The sequence below is a fragment of the Paroedura picta genome, chromosome 1, assembly GCF_049243985.1.
Source record: "Paroedura picta isolate Pp20150507F chromosome 1, Ppicta_v3.0, whole genome shotgun sequence".
In the NCBI taxonomy this organism is placed as follows: domain Eukaryota; kingdom Metazoa; phylum Chordata; class Lepidosauria; order Squamata; family Gekkonidae; genus Paroedura; species Paroedura picta.
The window spans coordinates 161,680,685-161,698,125 of record NC_135369.1 but is presented as its reverse complement, the minus strand read 5'-3'; the positions used below and the strand labels follow the sequence as shown (position 1 = coordinate 161,698,125).

Here is a 17,441-nt window from a genome sequence, read left to right as displayed (position 1 = left end):
CATTACTTATTTGTTTATTTCTAAACTGCCTTTTCAGAGTCCTGTCCAGGTGGCTTACAACGAAAAAACGCAGTATAAACTACAACCATTATAAACACACAAGCAGCATAAAAAACTATCCATAGAACAGAACAGACTATTAACAAGTTGATAAGAATAAACCCCTTATTATATGCCTTAGTAGAATGATGTGTTTTAGTCTGGCACCTAATGGAATGGAATGTAGGAGCCAGGGAAGTCATTCTAAAGGCCAGGTGCCACCAGAGACAGTGCCCTGTCCCTAGCCACCTCCGGCTTTACTTCAGAAGCTGGGAGCAAAGAGAGCAGGGCTTGAGAACCAGATCATAACTGGTGAGCCAGGTAATGTAAGGGGAGACAATGCTTCATGTTCCCTGCCCCCAAGCCAATTAGGAACTTACTAGAGTTAAAGGCCATTGTATATTGTAATACAATGGGTGCGAGCATGCTGGCTGCTGCCCCTGGCCCTCTTTGAAGCCCTCCAGGTGGCCCCCCCAACCTGCCGCCCCCGCTGCCTTCCTCTCCGAGGCCCCTGCCTCAGCATGGGAAAAGGAGCAGGGCCTGCTCGTTTCCCCTCTCCGAAGCCTGTCCCCCCACCCCCTCCCCCTCTGAGGCTCTGGCTTCAACGCAGGGAATGGAGCAGGCCCACCATGTCTCCGATGCGGTGGCCCTGCTCCTTTCCCCGTTCTGAAGCTTCTCCCCCCTCCCCCCCTGAGGCCCCGGCTTCAGCGCAGGGAAAGGAGCAGGCCCACCGTGTCAAAGATGCGGCGGCCCTCCTCCTTTCCTGGTGGCAAAGCCTTGTGCCCCAGCCCTCTTTCCTGGCGGCAAAGCCTCGCGCCCCGGCCCCAGCCGCGTGGCTCCTGATTGGCCCCTTCGAGTTTTTTGCCGGACTCGCCTCGTCCCTTTCTCCGCCCACTTAGCCCTTACTCCTTTATTTCTACCGCTCCCGCGGGAGCAGCTTACAGATATTCATATTCATATTTGTGGCGGGTTACAAGATAAAATATACTCCCCTAAAACCCCTATTACTTAAACTTTGAATTGTGCCTAGAAACAGATTGGGTAGCTAGTGCAGATCTTTCAACAAAGGATAATACAGCTCCTGTAACCAGTATCCTGGCCAGGTGAATCAGTTGTTATTTCTGAACCATTTTCCAAGTCAGCCTCATGTACATTTTCCAAGTCAGCCTGAAATACAACCAGTTAGGGCACATGATGGAAGCATAGTCTGAGGCACTGCAGTCATTAAATGCTATCTTAAGCTTAGAAGAAGTCCACCAGTTGTCTTGGTGCATATTTTCTCTGACAGTAAAGATCTGGCTCTTCAGGAAAGTCCTGTATTCATTCCTACGGTGTCAATCTAAATTTTGATCTGATCTATTGTCTGATACTTGATGGTATGGTTTTAATTTGTTTTATTTTAATCATCATAATCATCATCTTTATTTTTATAACCTGCACTTCCTATGCTCAGGGTGGGTAACAACATAATAACAATAAAATCTTAAAATCAGTATAAATACGGTAAAAATATTCTCCTCCAGCTAAATGCAGGTTTTGATTTTGGGAGGGATCCAATCTTTTTCAGTCCAGTCTCAGTTGGTGGCAGTGAGGCCAGCATTTTTGGAAGTTTTTCAGGGCCCTGACCTATGCCACATGGAACAGCTGTGTCTTGCAAGCTCTGTGGAACTGGTTAAGGTCCTGCAGGGCCTGATCTCTCCTGGCAGAGCTTGCAAAAAAGGTCGAGGCCAATTTCACCTCCTTCACGCTGGGGATCCTCAGCAAGTTTTGGTCCAATGATCTTAATCTTTTTGTTTTGAATGTAATTTTAAACTTTGAATAAGTAGTCAGACACAGTAAATGGTTTTGTAAGAGCAATCCCGTCTTTTAGCTCAAAAATAAGCCATGTTAGTGCTAGAGAGTTGTCTGGTGTGGTTTTGAGATAAGAGTGCAGTAAGGATAAAGTCTGTGGAATTGGTCAGAGACTGATGTAACAGGAAACTTGGGCAGGGCTGGGTCTGGCAGGAGATGGTAGTGTGGAAAACCAGCCAGCAGGTGGCTGTCTGTTAAGGCAAGACCTGATAGCATCTTTTTTTGTAAGCTGTAGCCAGCTAGGGTTTCCAGGGAATTAAAGGAACCATGGAACTAACCAAGCATGGATTGTTGCAGTCTACTCCTATTGCCTTCAATAAGCTCAAGTTAGTTTCAGAAAGAAAAGGATGGAAACAAGCTTGGGACCATTGGTTACTCCGTTGAGTACTCCATACTCCAATATGCTGTCAGATCTCTGATGGAAAAAGAGGGATAAGAACTAGGGCTCACTCATAGACACAGAGAATTCAGCTTCCAAAAGATACTGTGAAATCTATAGCAGGTGGAGTCCTTCCTTAGGAAAACATATTGGATCATATTGTGCTAAAATCATTTTGGCTGTATCTTGATGGTGGTTTCCTGTAGGCTCGGCAAAGATGCTGAGGTTCTTCTACTTAAGTGTGCCACTTTTATGTTTAGGTAAGGAAGAACATGAGGCACTACTTCACTGATTCTCCGGCAACTAAATTATGTTACGATATCATGACGTGGATGACAACTCAAGTAGCAATAAGTTATACCGTTGTACCGTTTGTACTTCTCTCTGTAAAACAATCTATCAAGTTTTATAGGTAAGTGGACACTTGATTACTTCAAAAATATTCAGATAGCAACCTTTCTTTATGGCATATGCATAATGTGGATTACTTCATTGACAACTGCAGAAGTGATCTGTAAGTGATTTCAGGAACTATTTGGTGCTTGCTGGAGAATTTGGGCAATGATCATATATTATTTATTTGATTCATTGATTAATATGCCACCCCTCACTGTGACATCTTGGGACGTTGTACATGGAACAGCTGAACTAACACATTTAAAACATATATAACAATATGAACAGAAAGCCATAGTGAACATGAACAGGTGGACTGCAGTCAAAATCCAGGACTTTGCACAAAGGGTAATAAATCAGGTCAGGGGTGGGGGTGACAGCAGCTGGCAGCAGCTTTAGGTTGGTGTGTGTGGTGTGTCAGAGTTGCTTGATAAGGGGGTGGGTTGAGTGAGGTCCCTGACTCTGGTCTCATCCAAAAGTCTGGTGGAAGAGCTCCATTTTACAGGCCCTACGGAACTGTTTGAGTTCCGATAGGGCCTTAATTTTGTTGGGGGGTTCATTCCACCAGGTTGAGGCCTTGGACAAGAAGGCCCTGGCTCTGGTCGAGGCCAGATGAATATCTTGCTTTCACTCCTGAGGAGGGACTCAAGGCAGCTTTTCATATCATCTCTCCCTCCTCAACGTAATTCTTAAAACAAACATCTTGAAAGGGTAGGTTAGGCTGAGATATTGTGATGGGCCCAAGGTCACCTGTCTGGCTTCCATGGCTGAACAAGGAATTCGAACCCATTTGTCCTGGGTCCTAGTCTCACACCTTAACCATTATGCCCCACTGGCAAGATGTCCTTAAATTCCCAGATTTCATTTTAACAAAAAGCTCTTTAAAACTATGGAGAAAAAATGTAATATATTCATGTAATACTTTCCAGTGTCCACAGGGGAGGAATTTGCATGCCCTTTATGATTCCATGTACTTTCTCATTGTTTCCAGTTACTTCATTGTAACTCAAGTACTGTATTATTTTTCCAAACATACTCGGTATGAGGAAGCTGGGTGCCAGCAAAATATGGCCAAAAGCCCTCAGGACACACATGGCATAAAAACTGGTACCTTAGCTACTTTTTGTCCTGAAATTCATAACATGTCAGAAACTACAGTGAAGAATGGATTTGCTGTCAAAAAATCATGAGAAATCTCTGTTCTCCTCCATGATCAAATTACTGCAGAAAAGGAGGAATCAGTAAATCAGTAAATCAGTAAAATTTGCAAGAGATTTGACCTCTCCTGTCTGTAACGTGCACAGCTCTCACACAGACAATATCTTTAGGGTTTTCCCTTTCCTCTCCTTTTGAAGCTATTTTGCAGCTTCAAAGCTAGCCAAACTCCCTCAATGTCAAAGTATTGCTGAGAGATAGATGGGGTGAGTATCTTACCTAAATTAGCATTTTGAACTATTCATATTAAGGTTCCCAAATTTCTCTTTGGTTATTACAAAAATATATCCATATACGTAGATGGAAGACACTTCCATCTATATATAAAGTCTATGAAACAGAAGTCCAGTGTTATTTATTTATTTTATTTATTCATATTTATATACCACCCTCCCCGAAGGCTCAGTGCGGTTTACATATAACTGAAACTATACATGAAACCATACATATAATAACATTCATATTATTAATTGATAAACCGGGTGACAGTATAACATAACAGTATAACATTATAACATAAACAGTGGTAACTCGAACAGGTCCAGGAGTCTTAGTGGGTTTCTGGGGGGAAGGGGGCAGGGGCCCCACAAATGTTGGTTGGTTGGCCTGGCCTCAGTCAAATGCCTGGTGGGAGAGCTCCCTTTTGCAGGCCCCGCGGAACTGTTTTAGTTCCATCAGGGCCCTGTCTCCTCTGGGAGCTCATTTCACCCAGGTGGGGGCCAGGACAGAGAATGCTCTGGCCCTGGTCGAGGCCAGGCGAACTACTTTTGGTCCACGGACCATTAGCCGGTTGGTGGCGGCGGAGCGTAAAGCTCTTTTGGGGGCTTTAGTTAGTTAGAAGACTAACAGTTATCCAACCATGAACTTTTGTGAGTCAGAGCTCATTTCTTCAGGCACTGTGAAGAAGAAATCCTAGTCTACCTTGTTATAAGGAAAATTACAGAAGGGAAGGGAGGGAGTCGTTTGGGCAGAATTTCTGAAGATAGGTGTTAAACAGTGTAAAAAAAATTGTATAAAATTTGAAACATTCCAGCTATAAGTATCAACATTATAATTTTAAAACTCACAAGCATTCTCAAGCAATTGAGACTATCTCTACCTAAGTTGCTCCGAATCCACCCAGCTCTTCCTTGTTTTGATTGCCCTCCAAGCAAATCTGGCCACAACAAAAATTATTTCTGTGTTTTTGTCTGACAACATGTTTTTGATAGCCTCTCAGTTGGTCTTATTCTGTGGAGATGGTATAAGTTCTCTCCTGAATTGATCATATAGCCTACGTTGGAGTAATACACGTTCTGATGTCTCAATGCTCCCATCCTGGCAGATGAATAAACAATCACAGATGGGTATTTTTTTAAATAAGTCTTCCCTAAAAGTGGATGGGAGCATATTATATCGTAGGAGCACTGAGCATTGTAAAATGCTAAAGATCAGACTGGTTTAATGTTTATTTTTATTTCGTTATTCAGCTCCTGGTATTTCTGCCTCCACATCATCTGCATCTTAGTGTTCTTGATATTCACAACAAAAAGAACTAAGAAAGGAAATAAAGAGCAAGAAGGCATCCGGTCCTCCTGGTCTAAAAAGCAAGAAGAAGAAAGCATTAGAGGACATAACAACTATTCCACAACAAATAATTTCAGTCAGAAACGAGAAATCACATGCAGAAATACAACGACAAAACAATGATTGGGAGATAACTATGTTGGATATATTTTATATTTTCAGAACCCATTTATAGTACCTTTTAAAGGGGTTTGTATTTGTCTGAAAAGATGATTAGTTTAAAAAAATGCTATATCCCTAGGGAATATTGAATACACTAGTAAGAATGGAAGCAAAGCAAATTAACCTCTCCCGTGCCATGTTCCTGTGGATCACGCCTTATAGAGAAAAAAACAAACCAACCATTATTTCAATGGGCACTCAGGACTTGCAGCATATGTCCATCGGGTCTTAGGTGTGCCCTTGGCTTGAATGTATGTTCTGTATCTCAAGGCGCTGATGGGGGTGAAGAACAAATTGCGTTAATCCAGAGTAACAGCAGGAAAATATATATTTTCCCAAGCCTTGCCTTAAACCCTCTATCTACTGAAATAACGTTTCTAAGTGGTATTTTCATGTTTAATATTAAATATGGGAAGCAGAGTTAAAATGTAGGCTCTTTGGGTGTGCTGAATGGCAAAATGGGAAGAGGGAAGCCGAACGTCACTAGAGTCTGAATCTATAAAAAGGAACTGCAATAAGCATCTCAGTATTTGGAGGGTTTTCTTAGTGTATCAGATTATCAGACAGGACTGCAAAACATGCCAAATTATAGGAAGTTCTAGTTTGACAAACAGCCTCATTACAAAACAGCCCCCCCAATATTTTCTGAACTCCCCACCCAAATATACCCTTTCTCCAGAGCAAAATAGTCTAGCTTTATTTCATTTCGCTCGTTCAGTGTGTGTGAGCATTGCCATTATGTCTAAGATGGCGCTCTCGAGAGCTACACCCTTCCTCCTTGTTACCTACAAGCCATTTGCAAGGAGCGACCTTAAGATACCGTCACTTAGAAACTTTTCAGCGATGTAAAGAATTAGTGTGAGAAGGTGCTTATGATATAAGTATAGCCAGATTATTTTATGGTTATAACTCAGTTTATATTAAACAAAAGACGAAACGGTTAAAATAGGTATTGTGTAGCTCATCTTCAACGTGACACAGCCTGTAACACTGGAAAGCCTGTGGCTTAGGATGCGCCCCTAAGCCAGCGTTTTGGATATGGAGATCATACTGTACTTTTTTGATAAAATATTCCTGACCTTTCTGTTTTTTTTCACAGTTTTGTTTTGAAAAGTCTATCAAGGGAAATAATAAATACTGGTCACTTTATTGTGAATATGGATATTGCTGAAGTAAATGAAGTACTAAAGGGCTATAATTTTTCATTTGCTTATTCTGCATAATTTTCTAAAAAAACATTTTGTGTGTGAATGCCGCAGCAGCAGTAATGAAATTCCGGGCGTGATTATTTTTACCATAAGATTAATTTTATTTCTGATAATGTTTGTGCTTTAATTGCTGTGAAATTGATACCTTTTTTTAAAAAATGAGCACATAAGGTAAGATTAGGTCTCTGTTGGTGCTGGTAACATAGAAAACAAAGTATCGGGATAATGAAAGGGCATCCTTAAACTCACAGATCTACTCTTGAATCAGGAATAATACCAGGACATCCTACCATTCCAGAATGTTCTAGAGCAGCGGTCCTCAACCCCCTGTCCGGAGACCGGTACCGGTCCGTGGATCAGTCGGTACCGGGCCGCAACTCCTCCTCTTCCTCCTCCCCGGCTGCTACCTTGGGGGCTGCCCTGCCAATCTGCCACCGGATCACCTTTGGTGCTTTCCAGCGGCCGCCATGACTGGGGCTCCCCCTCAGCATGGCACTGTGCAGCTGCTGCTGGCAGCGCCCCCCAGTGGGCGGCGGGAACTCAGGGGCACCAGCGGGAAAGCAAGCAGAGCAGGGGCTCAGGCGGTGATGTCCCTCAGCAAAAGACTACCCCGCCCCCGGGCCTCAGTAACATTGTCAAGCATTGACCGGTCCCCGGTGATAAAAAGGTTGGGGACCACTGTTCTAGAGGGTCGTTTGTTTTTTGATGATGTGCCTCACTGATATACTCGGTATTTGGGGGACAGGTAACTTCTGTTATGGGAGCTAACCATTGTTAATGAGATATTCAGGTGGGTATTCGTGTTTGTCTGAAGCATTAGAACGAATGCTCGTACCCAGAATTAAATTTTGTTGGTCTAGAAGGTCTCAAACTTTGCTCCAATATCGACGAGGTTGTTAAAAATGCAGTAAAAGAGGTAAAGCAGGTACCTGTGCATATTGCAAAGGGCTTGAAGAGTGACAGTTTCATACAAAATTCTAATACCTTTAAGAGGCGAGTATGTGAATAAACTGGATAACCTGTGTCAGAGGTTGAAGCATATTTCGGTCCCATCTAGAAGTGTCTAAATTCCTGATTTAAGAGTGAATGAGAGGCCGCTGTTCACTTTTCTATGGGGGAAATACGCTGGCACCAGTGGTGGGGAATTGAGTGCACGTTGGTGAAAATCAGCTCTCCAACTGGTTACAAAGTTGCAGCCCTTATTTTTGTTCCCACAGAGTTTGGTGGCATCCACTGAAAGCTGGGTTCTTGCTGCTTGCACTACTAAACTTTAAAGTATGTCTAGAGCAGGCTTTTATCAACTTTTTTACTGTTGAAAACCCCCTGAAATCATCCTCAGGCTTTTGAGAAACCCCAGAAGCAGCACAATCATGCAGAATATGGTTGGGATGCATAGCTGTATACACACCCACCTGGGCCCCGCCCCTTCCCACCCCCTCCAGGCCACTTGTTAGCCATTTTTCGCGGGGGGGGGGGGGGTAGCAGGTTGACATGACCATATATGATCATATCACCCAATATATGTGTAACAAATTTAAAATATATATAAAAAATTGACTCACACCTATTCAGGAAACCTTTCCAGGGTTGTCAGGAAACGACAGGGTTTCATGAAACCCCGGTTGAGAAAGTATGGTCTAGAGCAGGGGCAGTCAAACTACGGCCCTCCAGATGCTGGCAGGGGCTCATGGGAATTGTAGTCCATGGACATCTGGAGGGCCGCAGTTTGACTACCCCTGTCTAGAGCATGGGTGGCCAAACTGAATAGATAGTGCTGATTTCGACCCTTGGTGTGGTTCAGTATGAAGAAGCTTCATTTGTGTGTCTCTCTCACTGAGGAAGAGAAAGGACAGGATTGCTTTTTCAGTTATGGCCTGCACCAACCAAGACCTCCAGGCCTGGAGAAAGTGGTAAGAAATGGCTCCCCACATTCAGGATAGGAGAGGTGGCAAGAACAGTGTCCCCCTAAGAGCCACGATTGTCTGTCTGCTCCCTTAAATGTTACTCTAGAGTTAAATTTTATAGTTGCATCATCCTACTTTCACTTATAAGTTTTCATTGTTGACCATAGCATACTTCACGTGCCAAATTAAGCTTTTTAATACAAATTACAATTTGGCATAGTTATTATACACATTTGGGCCCAGGCATTATCTTTTAATTTTATAGCTGATTAAAAAGTTCATGTACAGTGTGATGATTAAATTTCTTCCTGAATTCAAAGAGAATTAAAAACAGTCACCCTTTATAGAAGGACCCCAATCCAGCCAAAAGCAGCAGAAGCTACATTCCACTGAAATGGCACGAAGGCGGCAATCCCAGAAGTCAGTCATGTTGAATAAAAGGGAACTTACGTCTGGACAGACCTGCTTAAGATTGTTCCCTAGATCCATTGGGACTTGCGGCTAATTTTGCCCTATTGTATGTTCAAAAATTATTTGGTTTCTGAAGAGCTCTATTTACAGTGTCAGGCCCCCAGATCAGCATGTTATTTGCTGTTTAATTCTGACAGGCATTTCATAAATCAGGCAAGGATTTATTTTAATCTATTATGTTCCCTCTCTTGTGTGATGCTTATACAATTCACTGTATGGAAGATTAGTTTGGTACAGTGGAACAAGGTTTTACATAATGCCTGATATCAGCTGCCCTCCGCTCTCCCGTGTTTCCCATGAAATATTCACTAAGGAATGCTCATATAGCAGCCCTATATTCAGGCAAAATCTGACTGGCCTCCTGAGTTTCCCTTAAACTTTGGCTTCGTGTAGAAATTTAACACACAAATGATTTAAATGGTACCATTGCTGGTCATTTTAATAAAGTATCAGTTTCTTTTCTAGTTCAAAATCTTAATGTACGTTCTTCAGATGAAAAAATACGTTAATCTTGAGAGCCTGATTATCATCCAGCCTGTAAAGCTTTCCCTTAACGAGAATTGAGAGGCCAGGATCCAAAGTGCTGGGTGCGCATCAGAGCTTTTTCGGCTCCTCGTCATTCCCATTGTTGGTTCCTCAACTCCGTTCCCAAGAAGGTCTTGGAAATGGAGGATTTTCTGATTCCCCACTCGTCCTCCACATGCAGCCAGCTGGGTGACCTTGGACTAGTCACGGTCCTGGTAGAGCGATTCTCACAGGGTAATTTCTCTCAGAGCTCTCTCAGCCTCCTCTACTTCTCAGGGTGCCTGTTGTGGGAGAGGAAGGGAAAACTATTGTAAGCTACTTTGAGAGTCCTTCAGGTTGTTAAAAGTGGGGTATAAAAACTAACTTCTAAGGTAGCTGATGATTTCCCAGCATAGACAGTTATGTGAGACATTTTAAAGGAGTGCAAAAATAATTTTCCTATGATATGAATTGACCCTGGTAGCTTTCAGCTTCTTTTGGATAGAATTCTAAAAAGTGTTTTGAATCATCAGGCCTCATTCCACTTTGGCTTTCCCCCACAAAGCTTGATATTAACCTTGTAAATGTGCTTTTCCAGGTTAACATTTTTTTCCATTTCTCACTTTAGAATTGCTTTACTTTGATTTGAAATACACACCTTAAGATTTTTTTTCTACAAAGACTTGATATCCTGCAGCAAGACAAAGTGTTCTTGCTAGTTGAGATTTTGATTGTTTTGGACATAGGAGCTAGTTGCCCTTTAACTTCAAATACAGAGAGTATTTCAGCCTAGTACATAGCTTCAGTCCTGGACTCACTTGGACACACTGGAAGCTTTCCCTTGTCCACCCACTCTCATCACAATAAAATTCCTGCCTCACTGCCATGCCAGGCTAAACAATAATAATGCACCCTTTACTTTTAGCACTTATGCAGCACAGCTGCCGGGTTAACTGTCTGGCTGACTTCGCTATGGTCATCAGGCTCATCTTAGAATCAAAGAATCATAGCATTGGAAGGGTCCTCCTGGGTCATCTAGTCCAACCCCCTGCACTATGCAGGACACTCACAGCCATATCACTCATCCACTGTAACCTGCCACCCCCTTGAGCCTTCACAGAATCAGCCTCTCCATCAGATGGCTATCCAGCCTCTGTTTAAAAATTTCCACAGATGGCGAACTCACCACCTGAGGAAGCCTGTTCCACTGAGAAAGTGCTCTAACTGTCAGGAACTTCTTCCGGATGTTTAGATGGAAGAAGGATCTTGAAGTCTTGGCTGTTGAATTTCTCCTGCGCTTAAAACAAATGAGATGATCCACTGCATCATGTAGCAATGCATATCAAAGGTACATCAGCAGTCTGGTTCTGAAGGAGGTTATAGAAGAGCATTTACCTACATGTTTTATTTTCTGCCTTTTATGTGTGTGGGTGGGTCAAGTTCTTAACACCTTTTAAAACTGATATCGTCCCTGCATACTCGTTTTCCATCTTCATTGATCTTGACTCATTCCATGAAGTCTTTGGGTGTGTCTGACAGTGGCAGAAAGTGTCATACAAATGCAGTAGTAGATAGTTATTCTTGAAACCAGATCTCAAGTATATTCTAGTGCAGTTAATGGAGAAACCGGTTTCCATACGTATGACATGGAAAGCTAGTACCCAAGTTCAGGAAGGATGCTTATAGGATTATGAAATTTTTAAAAAAATACTCTATATAAGAATGGGACTTTAGTTATCTCCTGCCTGGTCAAATAATGGAAGGGTAGTTCAATGCAGTGGTAGGCATGCTCCATGCCCCCTGAAATATCTGCTTTTTGAGAAGAATATGCATCAAAAGTGGATAGTTGCAGTATTTCCTCAATTTTGCCTTCCCCGGTTCAGAATTATAAAGGCGTTGCCCATAAATTTCATTTTTATTATTCAATATATATATATTTTTAAAGAATTGTTATTTTTCAACAGATCCATAAAACCTAGGTCTTAGTGTATGGTAATTAAAAATACCACTGTGTTAGTTTACACTGTGATGTGATATTTTAATAATTACTTATTTCTAGTTTTGTCTCAGCAATGCTGCACACCAGTAGCATTCTGCTATGTTTTAAAAGTGTTTTTAACTCGCCTATAAATGTTTTTCTAATTTGTGTCTTTCAAATCTGATTAAACGGTAATTTAAAAAAAAACTTGGAATTTTGTTTGGTATTTGATGTTGCAATCTGGTTGCTATTATACAACTGCAATGTGTGTGTGTTTTTTTTTTTACAAACCATAAGGTCTTGATAAGTAGAGGCAGTGCCAATGGGAAGAGAGAAAAATAAGTTTTTAAATGAATATTTGTTCAATAGATTCAACTATAATTGACTCAATGTGCCGTGTTCAGGAGAGGAAATATGTTCAAGTTGAACCAGGCAGTAAGTTTAATACAAAAATAACTTAATTTAGGATTAGACATGTTCAGGTCAGTTTGGAAGTAACAAAACTTCACATGCAAATACAAAAATATGAGAATTGGTAGATTTACCATACATAAGATCCTTTCCAGGTAGAATATAACTTTACAGGGCAGCATAGTGATAGACCTAATCATTTCGACCCCAAAATGAGTCTTCTTCAGTGGTCTAATCCTGAACACACACGTGATACAGTAGAGCAGTAGAGAATGCAACCAATGAGGACATGGTATGTTCTGGGGATCACAAAATATAAATAATAAAATTATATTTATTGTGCACAATTTATAACGTTAAAAAGTTAAGAACATAAAGCCCATAGGCTAATCATTAAAATCACATAATATGCACCATTCAATGCTAGGCCTAACATGTTTCGACTCAAGATGGGTCTTCCTCAGAGGTCTAATCCTGAACACACATGGGATACAGTAGAGAATGCAACCAGTGAGATTTTTAAAAATTCAATTGATTCTCTAGGAATAACAAGATCAGTTAAAATGGAACTGATAGAAGATGTCCATTTATTAAATGTAAGTCTCCTTCATGGCTGCTATAATGTTATGGTGTGAGTCAGCAGCTTCTGTGCATGGGGCTCCTCCACAGTAAAAAGGCTGAAAAAGGCTAAAAATAGACCTAGTATTGTTGCTTTTTTGAGATACTAGGTATACTTTGACCTAATGACCTAAAAGATGAATTTTTTCTTCTTTCATTTATTCTGTTCAGGAAAAAAGGATCATACAGGAGAGAGTGAAGGTGGAGATTGATCTTATCTTCAGTGTTTCAACTGGAATGGCTGGAAAGCCTGAGAAAAAAATGTCCTGACTAGGGTTTATTAATTTTATTATTTCATTTATTTTATTTATTATTAAACTTTTATACCGCTGTTCCCTTAGGCTCACAGCGGTTTACAAGATAAAAATTACAATAAAAACCATTAAAACGAATCCACACCAAAACCAAAGATTGTGTGCTTCAGTTCGGTTCGGCCGCCTCGGTGATCACCAAAGCCCGAAGCGGTGCGTAGGAGGCCAGTGCCACGGCGTGGAGAGGAGGGGCGGCTGTGGTGTGCCAGCTGGCAGCCGCACACAGGCGCAAAGGTCTGTGCTTGCGTGTGGCCGCCGGTTGGCTCGCCACCGCCAGCACTGCCTCTCCTCTCCATGGCGCTGGCCTTGGGCTTCGGTGATCGCCGAGGGGGCTGAACCAAGCTGAAGCACACAACCCTAGTCCTGACCTTTTAGTAAAGGCTAAATGGGATGTTGTTTTTACAGGTGAAGTTATGTACCGCTGTGCCATCCAAAGCTGCCCTATTCCATATATTTAAGCCTCTGGTAAAGGGCTGGGATATCTTTCTCAAGGCCTAGTTGGTAACCCTTGTTTTAAACTAATAGGAATACTGAAATTTAGTTGACTGACTCACAGACCCTTTTCATGCAGGAGATAAAATTGACAAATTGCAGTTAATGTTTATATTCCCCCCCCCCCCAAATGCTGTGACGGTTATAGTCCAGTTGTGTGAAAGAGACTGAAGCCCAAATGAGGAACCCAAACTACATTGCCGTTATGACACACTTCAGTGGGGAGCCGCATAACGTTTTCTTATCTAATATTCTTCAGATTTTCTCCTAGTTTTTCCATGGATTCTGAGATCAACAAGACACAGGCCAACTTACTGGAATCCTTAAGTGTAATTTTAAAATATGAAATGGCAGAACAAATCTATGGTAAATGGTATATTTTCCTTTATGATAAGAACTATGATTATTTTCTTTCTTTACCTGCTGTATCTTAAAGAAGAGATATTCAGTTTTGAGTTCAGTGGCAACTTTTGAGACCCAACAAAATTTTATTCAAGGTGTTAAACTTTTGTATGCACAGAACACTTCTTCAGATGCAAGGACATTTGAATTACAAGTCCACACATAGAGGCAGAGGGTGGGCCATGAATTAGTACACAACATAATGAAGAAGTTTATCATATATAAGGGCCTAACAGAAATAAGTTAAATTTATAATTTGGGTTCAACTGGGGCAGCAGCGGGGGTTCATAGTAAAGGAAATAAAAATGTCAAGATTAGAGACTAGTGGACAAATGCATCCCCAATTGTGGAATGCTGGGAGTAATTAACAGAGAACTTGCCACTAGGGTTGTGAACGGCGGCATCCGAATTGGCCTACGCAGCCAGCACCACAGGGGAGGGGAAGGCGTGGGCATGCCTGCATGTGTGCATTGAGTTACACACCGGCGCCTGCACCTCCCCCCCCCACAGCGCAGCGCAGCGCTGGCTGCGTCAGCCAGGAATGGCCAATTTGGATGCTGCCACACACAACCCTACTTGCCACTACGCTCCATCTATCTTCACCCAAGCATGGAGGCATCCCCCCAAATATCTGGCAGTGTAGAGTTACATCCTAAATTCTAGTCTCCCATTCTGTTATTCATTACTTTACCTTAAAATGCACTATTCAATTATTCCAAATCCTTATCCATTGTTACTCTTAATATTTGTGCAACAGCCCTGGGGGTGGAGAGTATCCTGGCTGAGTTGGAATAGGGCCAATCAATAGGGCCAGCTGGCTGCACCCTGATTGGCCCTGCACCTGCAGCTCCCACCCTCCCTGGATGCTAACCACTTTGCTCTCAGACGCTGCAGGAGCCTGTGTGTGTGAAAGAGAAACAGAGAGCCCTGCCAAATTGCAAACCAGCCCTGATTACCTGCTATGGCTCCTGCTGTGTTGGAGAGATCTGTGCCTGCCGGTGTTCCCTGGGTCCTAGTGCCCATTGTACTCCTGGTTGCAATGGGGTTTCTTGCTAGTAAGAAATAATTCAATTTTCCCAAATAAGAAATAAAAGGATTCCAAATAAGAACTAAAATAAAATGAAGAGGAGGTGTATGGTCTTTACACAGGACTGTTAGGAATACAGAGATAAGGACAGAACGAGGTTATCTGTAGTGAGAGAAGAAACCAATATCCCTGGGGGTTCCATTGTTTTGAGTGTTATAATAATTTGCAGCACAGTAATTTCCTTTTCAGTCTGTTCTTGAAGTTCCTTTGTGATTAAACAGCTATTTAGAGGTCACCGTCCTGGAATAGTGATGTGTTCTGCAGATTTCTCCATCTTGTGATTCTTGATGGCAGATTTAATAGTAATTATTATTATTAGATTTGTTTCCCAGATTGCATATGGCCTTGAAGGTAATTACCAAAACCTTAAGCCTGATTCTGAATTTGACTGGTAACCAGAGCAGTTGTTGTAGAACGGGCTGCATGTGGGACCTCCGTGGTGTTGCTGTGAGGACCCTGGCCACTGCATTCAGGACCAGTTGCAGTTTCTGGATCAAAATTAAAGGTAGGCCTCCGTAGCGTGAGTTGCAGAACTCTAGCCTGAAGGTGACCATTTGTGTCCTTGTATTCTTTGGGAGAGGAAACAGATCTGATATCAAGAATCACAGGACTGAGAAACCTACAGAATAAAGAGGGGAGTATATTTTATAATATCAAATAGAAGGGACTGTCCGTATAATAAATAGCTTTACTTTTTGTCTTGACATGTTATTGCTGCATCACAACTTCCAGAGTAGTTCCCTCTCTCCAAAGTCCCTGCCCTTTCTCATCAGGCACGCTGCTAAGTTCGAGGTAGATGCTTCACATCTGACAGCCTACTTGAGAGTTAATTGGGTTCAGAAATTAGGGCACAGTGTTATTCAATGAAGGTGAAAAGCTTTCCTTGGCTAATTAACCTCCTCATTTGCTGAACTTCAGCTGAGGTTTGTCTAGCCTCCTGTCTGTCAGGTGTTAGCCTGTGGAGACGGGTAAGGAGGCAGAAGAGCCTCAACCAATCAGCCTTGAGCTGGAGGGAAGCAGGGGGAAGTGGCAAACCTCTTAAGCAATGATGACAAAGGCAGAGACAGGGCCTAACTTGCAAAGAAGTGCATGGCTGGCTGCTTGTAATCATCAAAAGCCAGAGGACCCATCTGACCTTGTTGGAAGAGGACTGAAAGACCTGGACTGCCTGAGTCAGTCCTTGCAGGTGCTGTCCTTCTTTTCTGACTGGGCCTGTTTGAGGTCGAAGCACTGAGTGCTTCAGTTTGAGTCCTGCCTAGTCCATGACTTTGTACCTAGACTCCTGCCCCACCTGGGCTGATTCTGCACTTTTTGTTTATTCTGTTGTGGATCCTGCTGAATTCAGATCGATTTGAACTCAGGTCTTCCTCTAACCCCCTCCCCCATTGAAACAGAAGAGTGTTCCACATGTGGTTAGGGAAGATCAGAAGGGGGAGGGAGCCAAGTGCAGCAGGAGCCTCTTTCTTTTCTTGAACTGGGCAGGGGGGGATTGGAGACAGCAGAGGAGGGGGAATAAATCCAAGAGGCAAATCTCTGCTGAGATTAGGGCTTCTGGAGCTTCTGCTGAGAGAAGTTAGGGCTTCCTCTTTAAGGGAATGTGCAACGTGGGAATGAAGAAGCCTTTGAACTGATACTCTGACCAATCGGGGCTTAGTTCAGGACAAGCAGAGGAGCTGCACCTTTAGTCATGATGATTTTTGCAATATAGAGGCTTACATCACCTCCAGGATATCGTGGGGGGAAAAGTAGGGTGACTCTGGATCAATCCTGCTTGTTGCAGATGAAAAATTTAAATTGCCCCAAATCAAAAGGGAAATTGCATTCAGTGTAGACGGCAGGGACTGAATCAATTTGGGATTGGAATAAAAGCTCCGTGCAGATACAGCCCTGGCTGCCTGCACCACAACCTCGCTTGACTGCTGCCTGCCTTGACCCTTGGACCGACTTACAACCACGCTGCCTTGCCACCTATCTCTTGATCGTGTACCAATTTACCTTCTACCTGCCACGACTGGTGAAACACTGGCTTGACTCTCTGTGTATTCTATCTTCTGGTTGCAGCTGCTTAACATTCCTTTGCTGTGCTGTTGGTCTCCAGCCAAGACTGAAAACAGCACAGCTGGGAACTCTGTCAGCTCCAAGGCCAGCACAAGGCGAAGGCCAGCCGGCATCTCCCGGCCAAGCTGGGAGGTAGCCTGCCTCTTCAGTCCTGCTAGCCACCACACTCCTCCAAATGTATTTCATACGCAGTGATCTCATGTGTCCTGCATCCTGACAAGTGTGTTGATAGGAGAGCATTTTGCATGGGATAAAAAGGTAAAGACATCCCCTGTGCAAGCACCGGGTCATGTCTGACCCTTGGGTTGACACCCTCTAGCGCAGCAGTCCCCAAGCTTTTGAAGGTTGAGGAGCGCCTCCGGGGTTGAGGAAGAGCCGGCGGCCTGGGC

The 17,441-nt window shown here is 42.9% G+C and overlaps 1 protein-coding gene across 3 annotated transcripts in view; it reads left to right on the top strand.

The window, feature by feature from the left end:
• Window positions 1-11,880, top strand: part of MBOAT2 (membrane bound glycerophospholipid O-acyltransferase 2) — a 123,790-nt gene extending 111,910 nt beyond the window's left edge. For all 3 annotated transcript variants that reach the window (XM_077310394.1, XM_077310384.1, XM_077310403.1), the window contains 2 exons: window positions 2,530-2,681; window positions 5,350-11,880. In XM_077310394.1, the coding sequence (XP_077166509.1) occupies window positions 2,530-2,681; window positions 5,350-5,569 (372 nt within the window). In that variant the 3' untranslated portion in view covers window positions 5,570-11,880. The remainder of the gene's footprint in view (window positions 1-2,529; window positions 2,682-5,349) is intronic.
• Window positions 11,881-17,441: the final 5,561 nt, after the last annotated feature.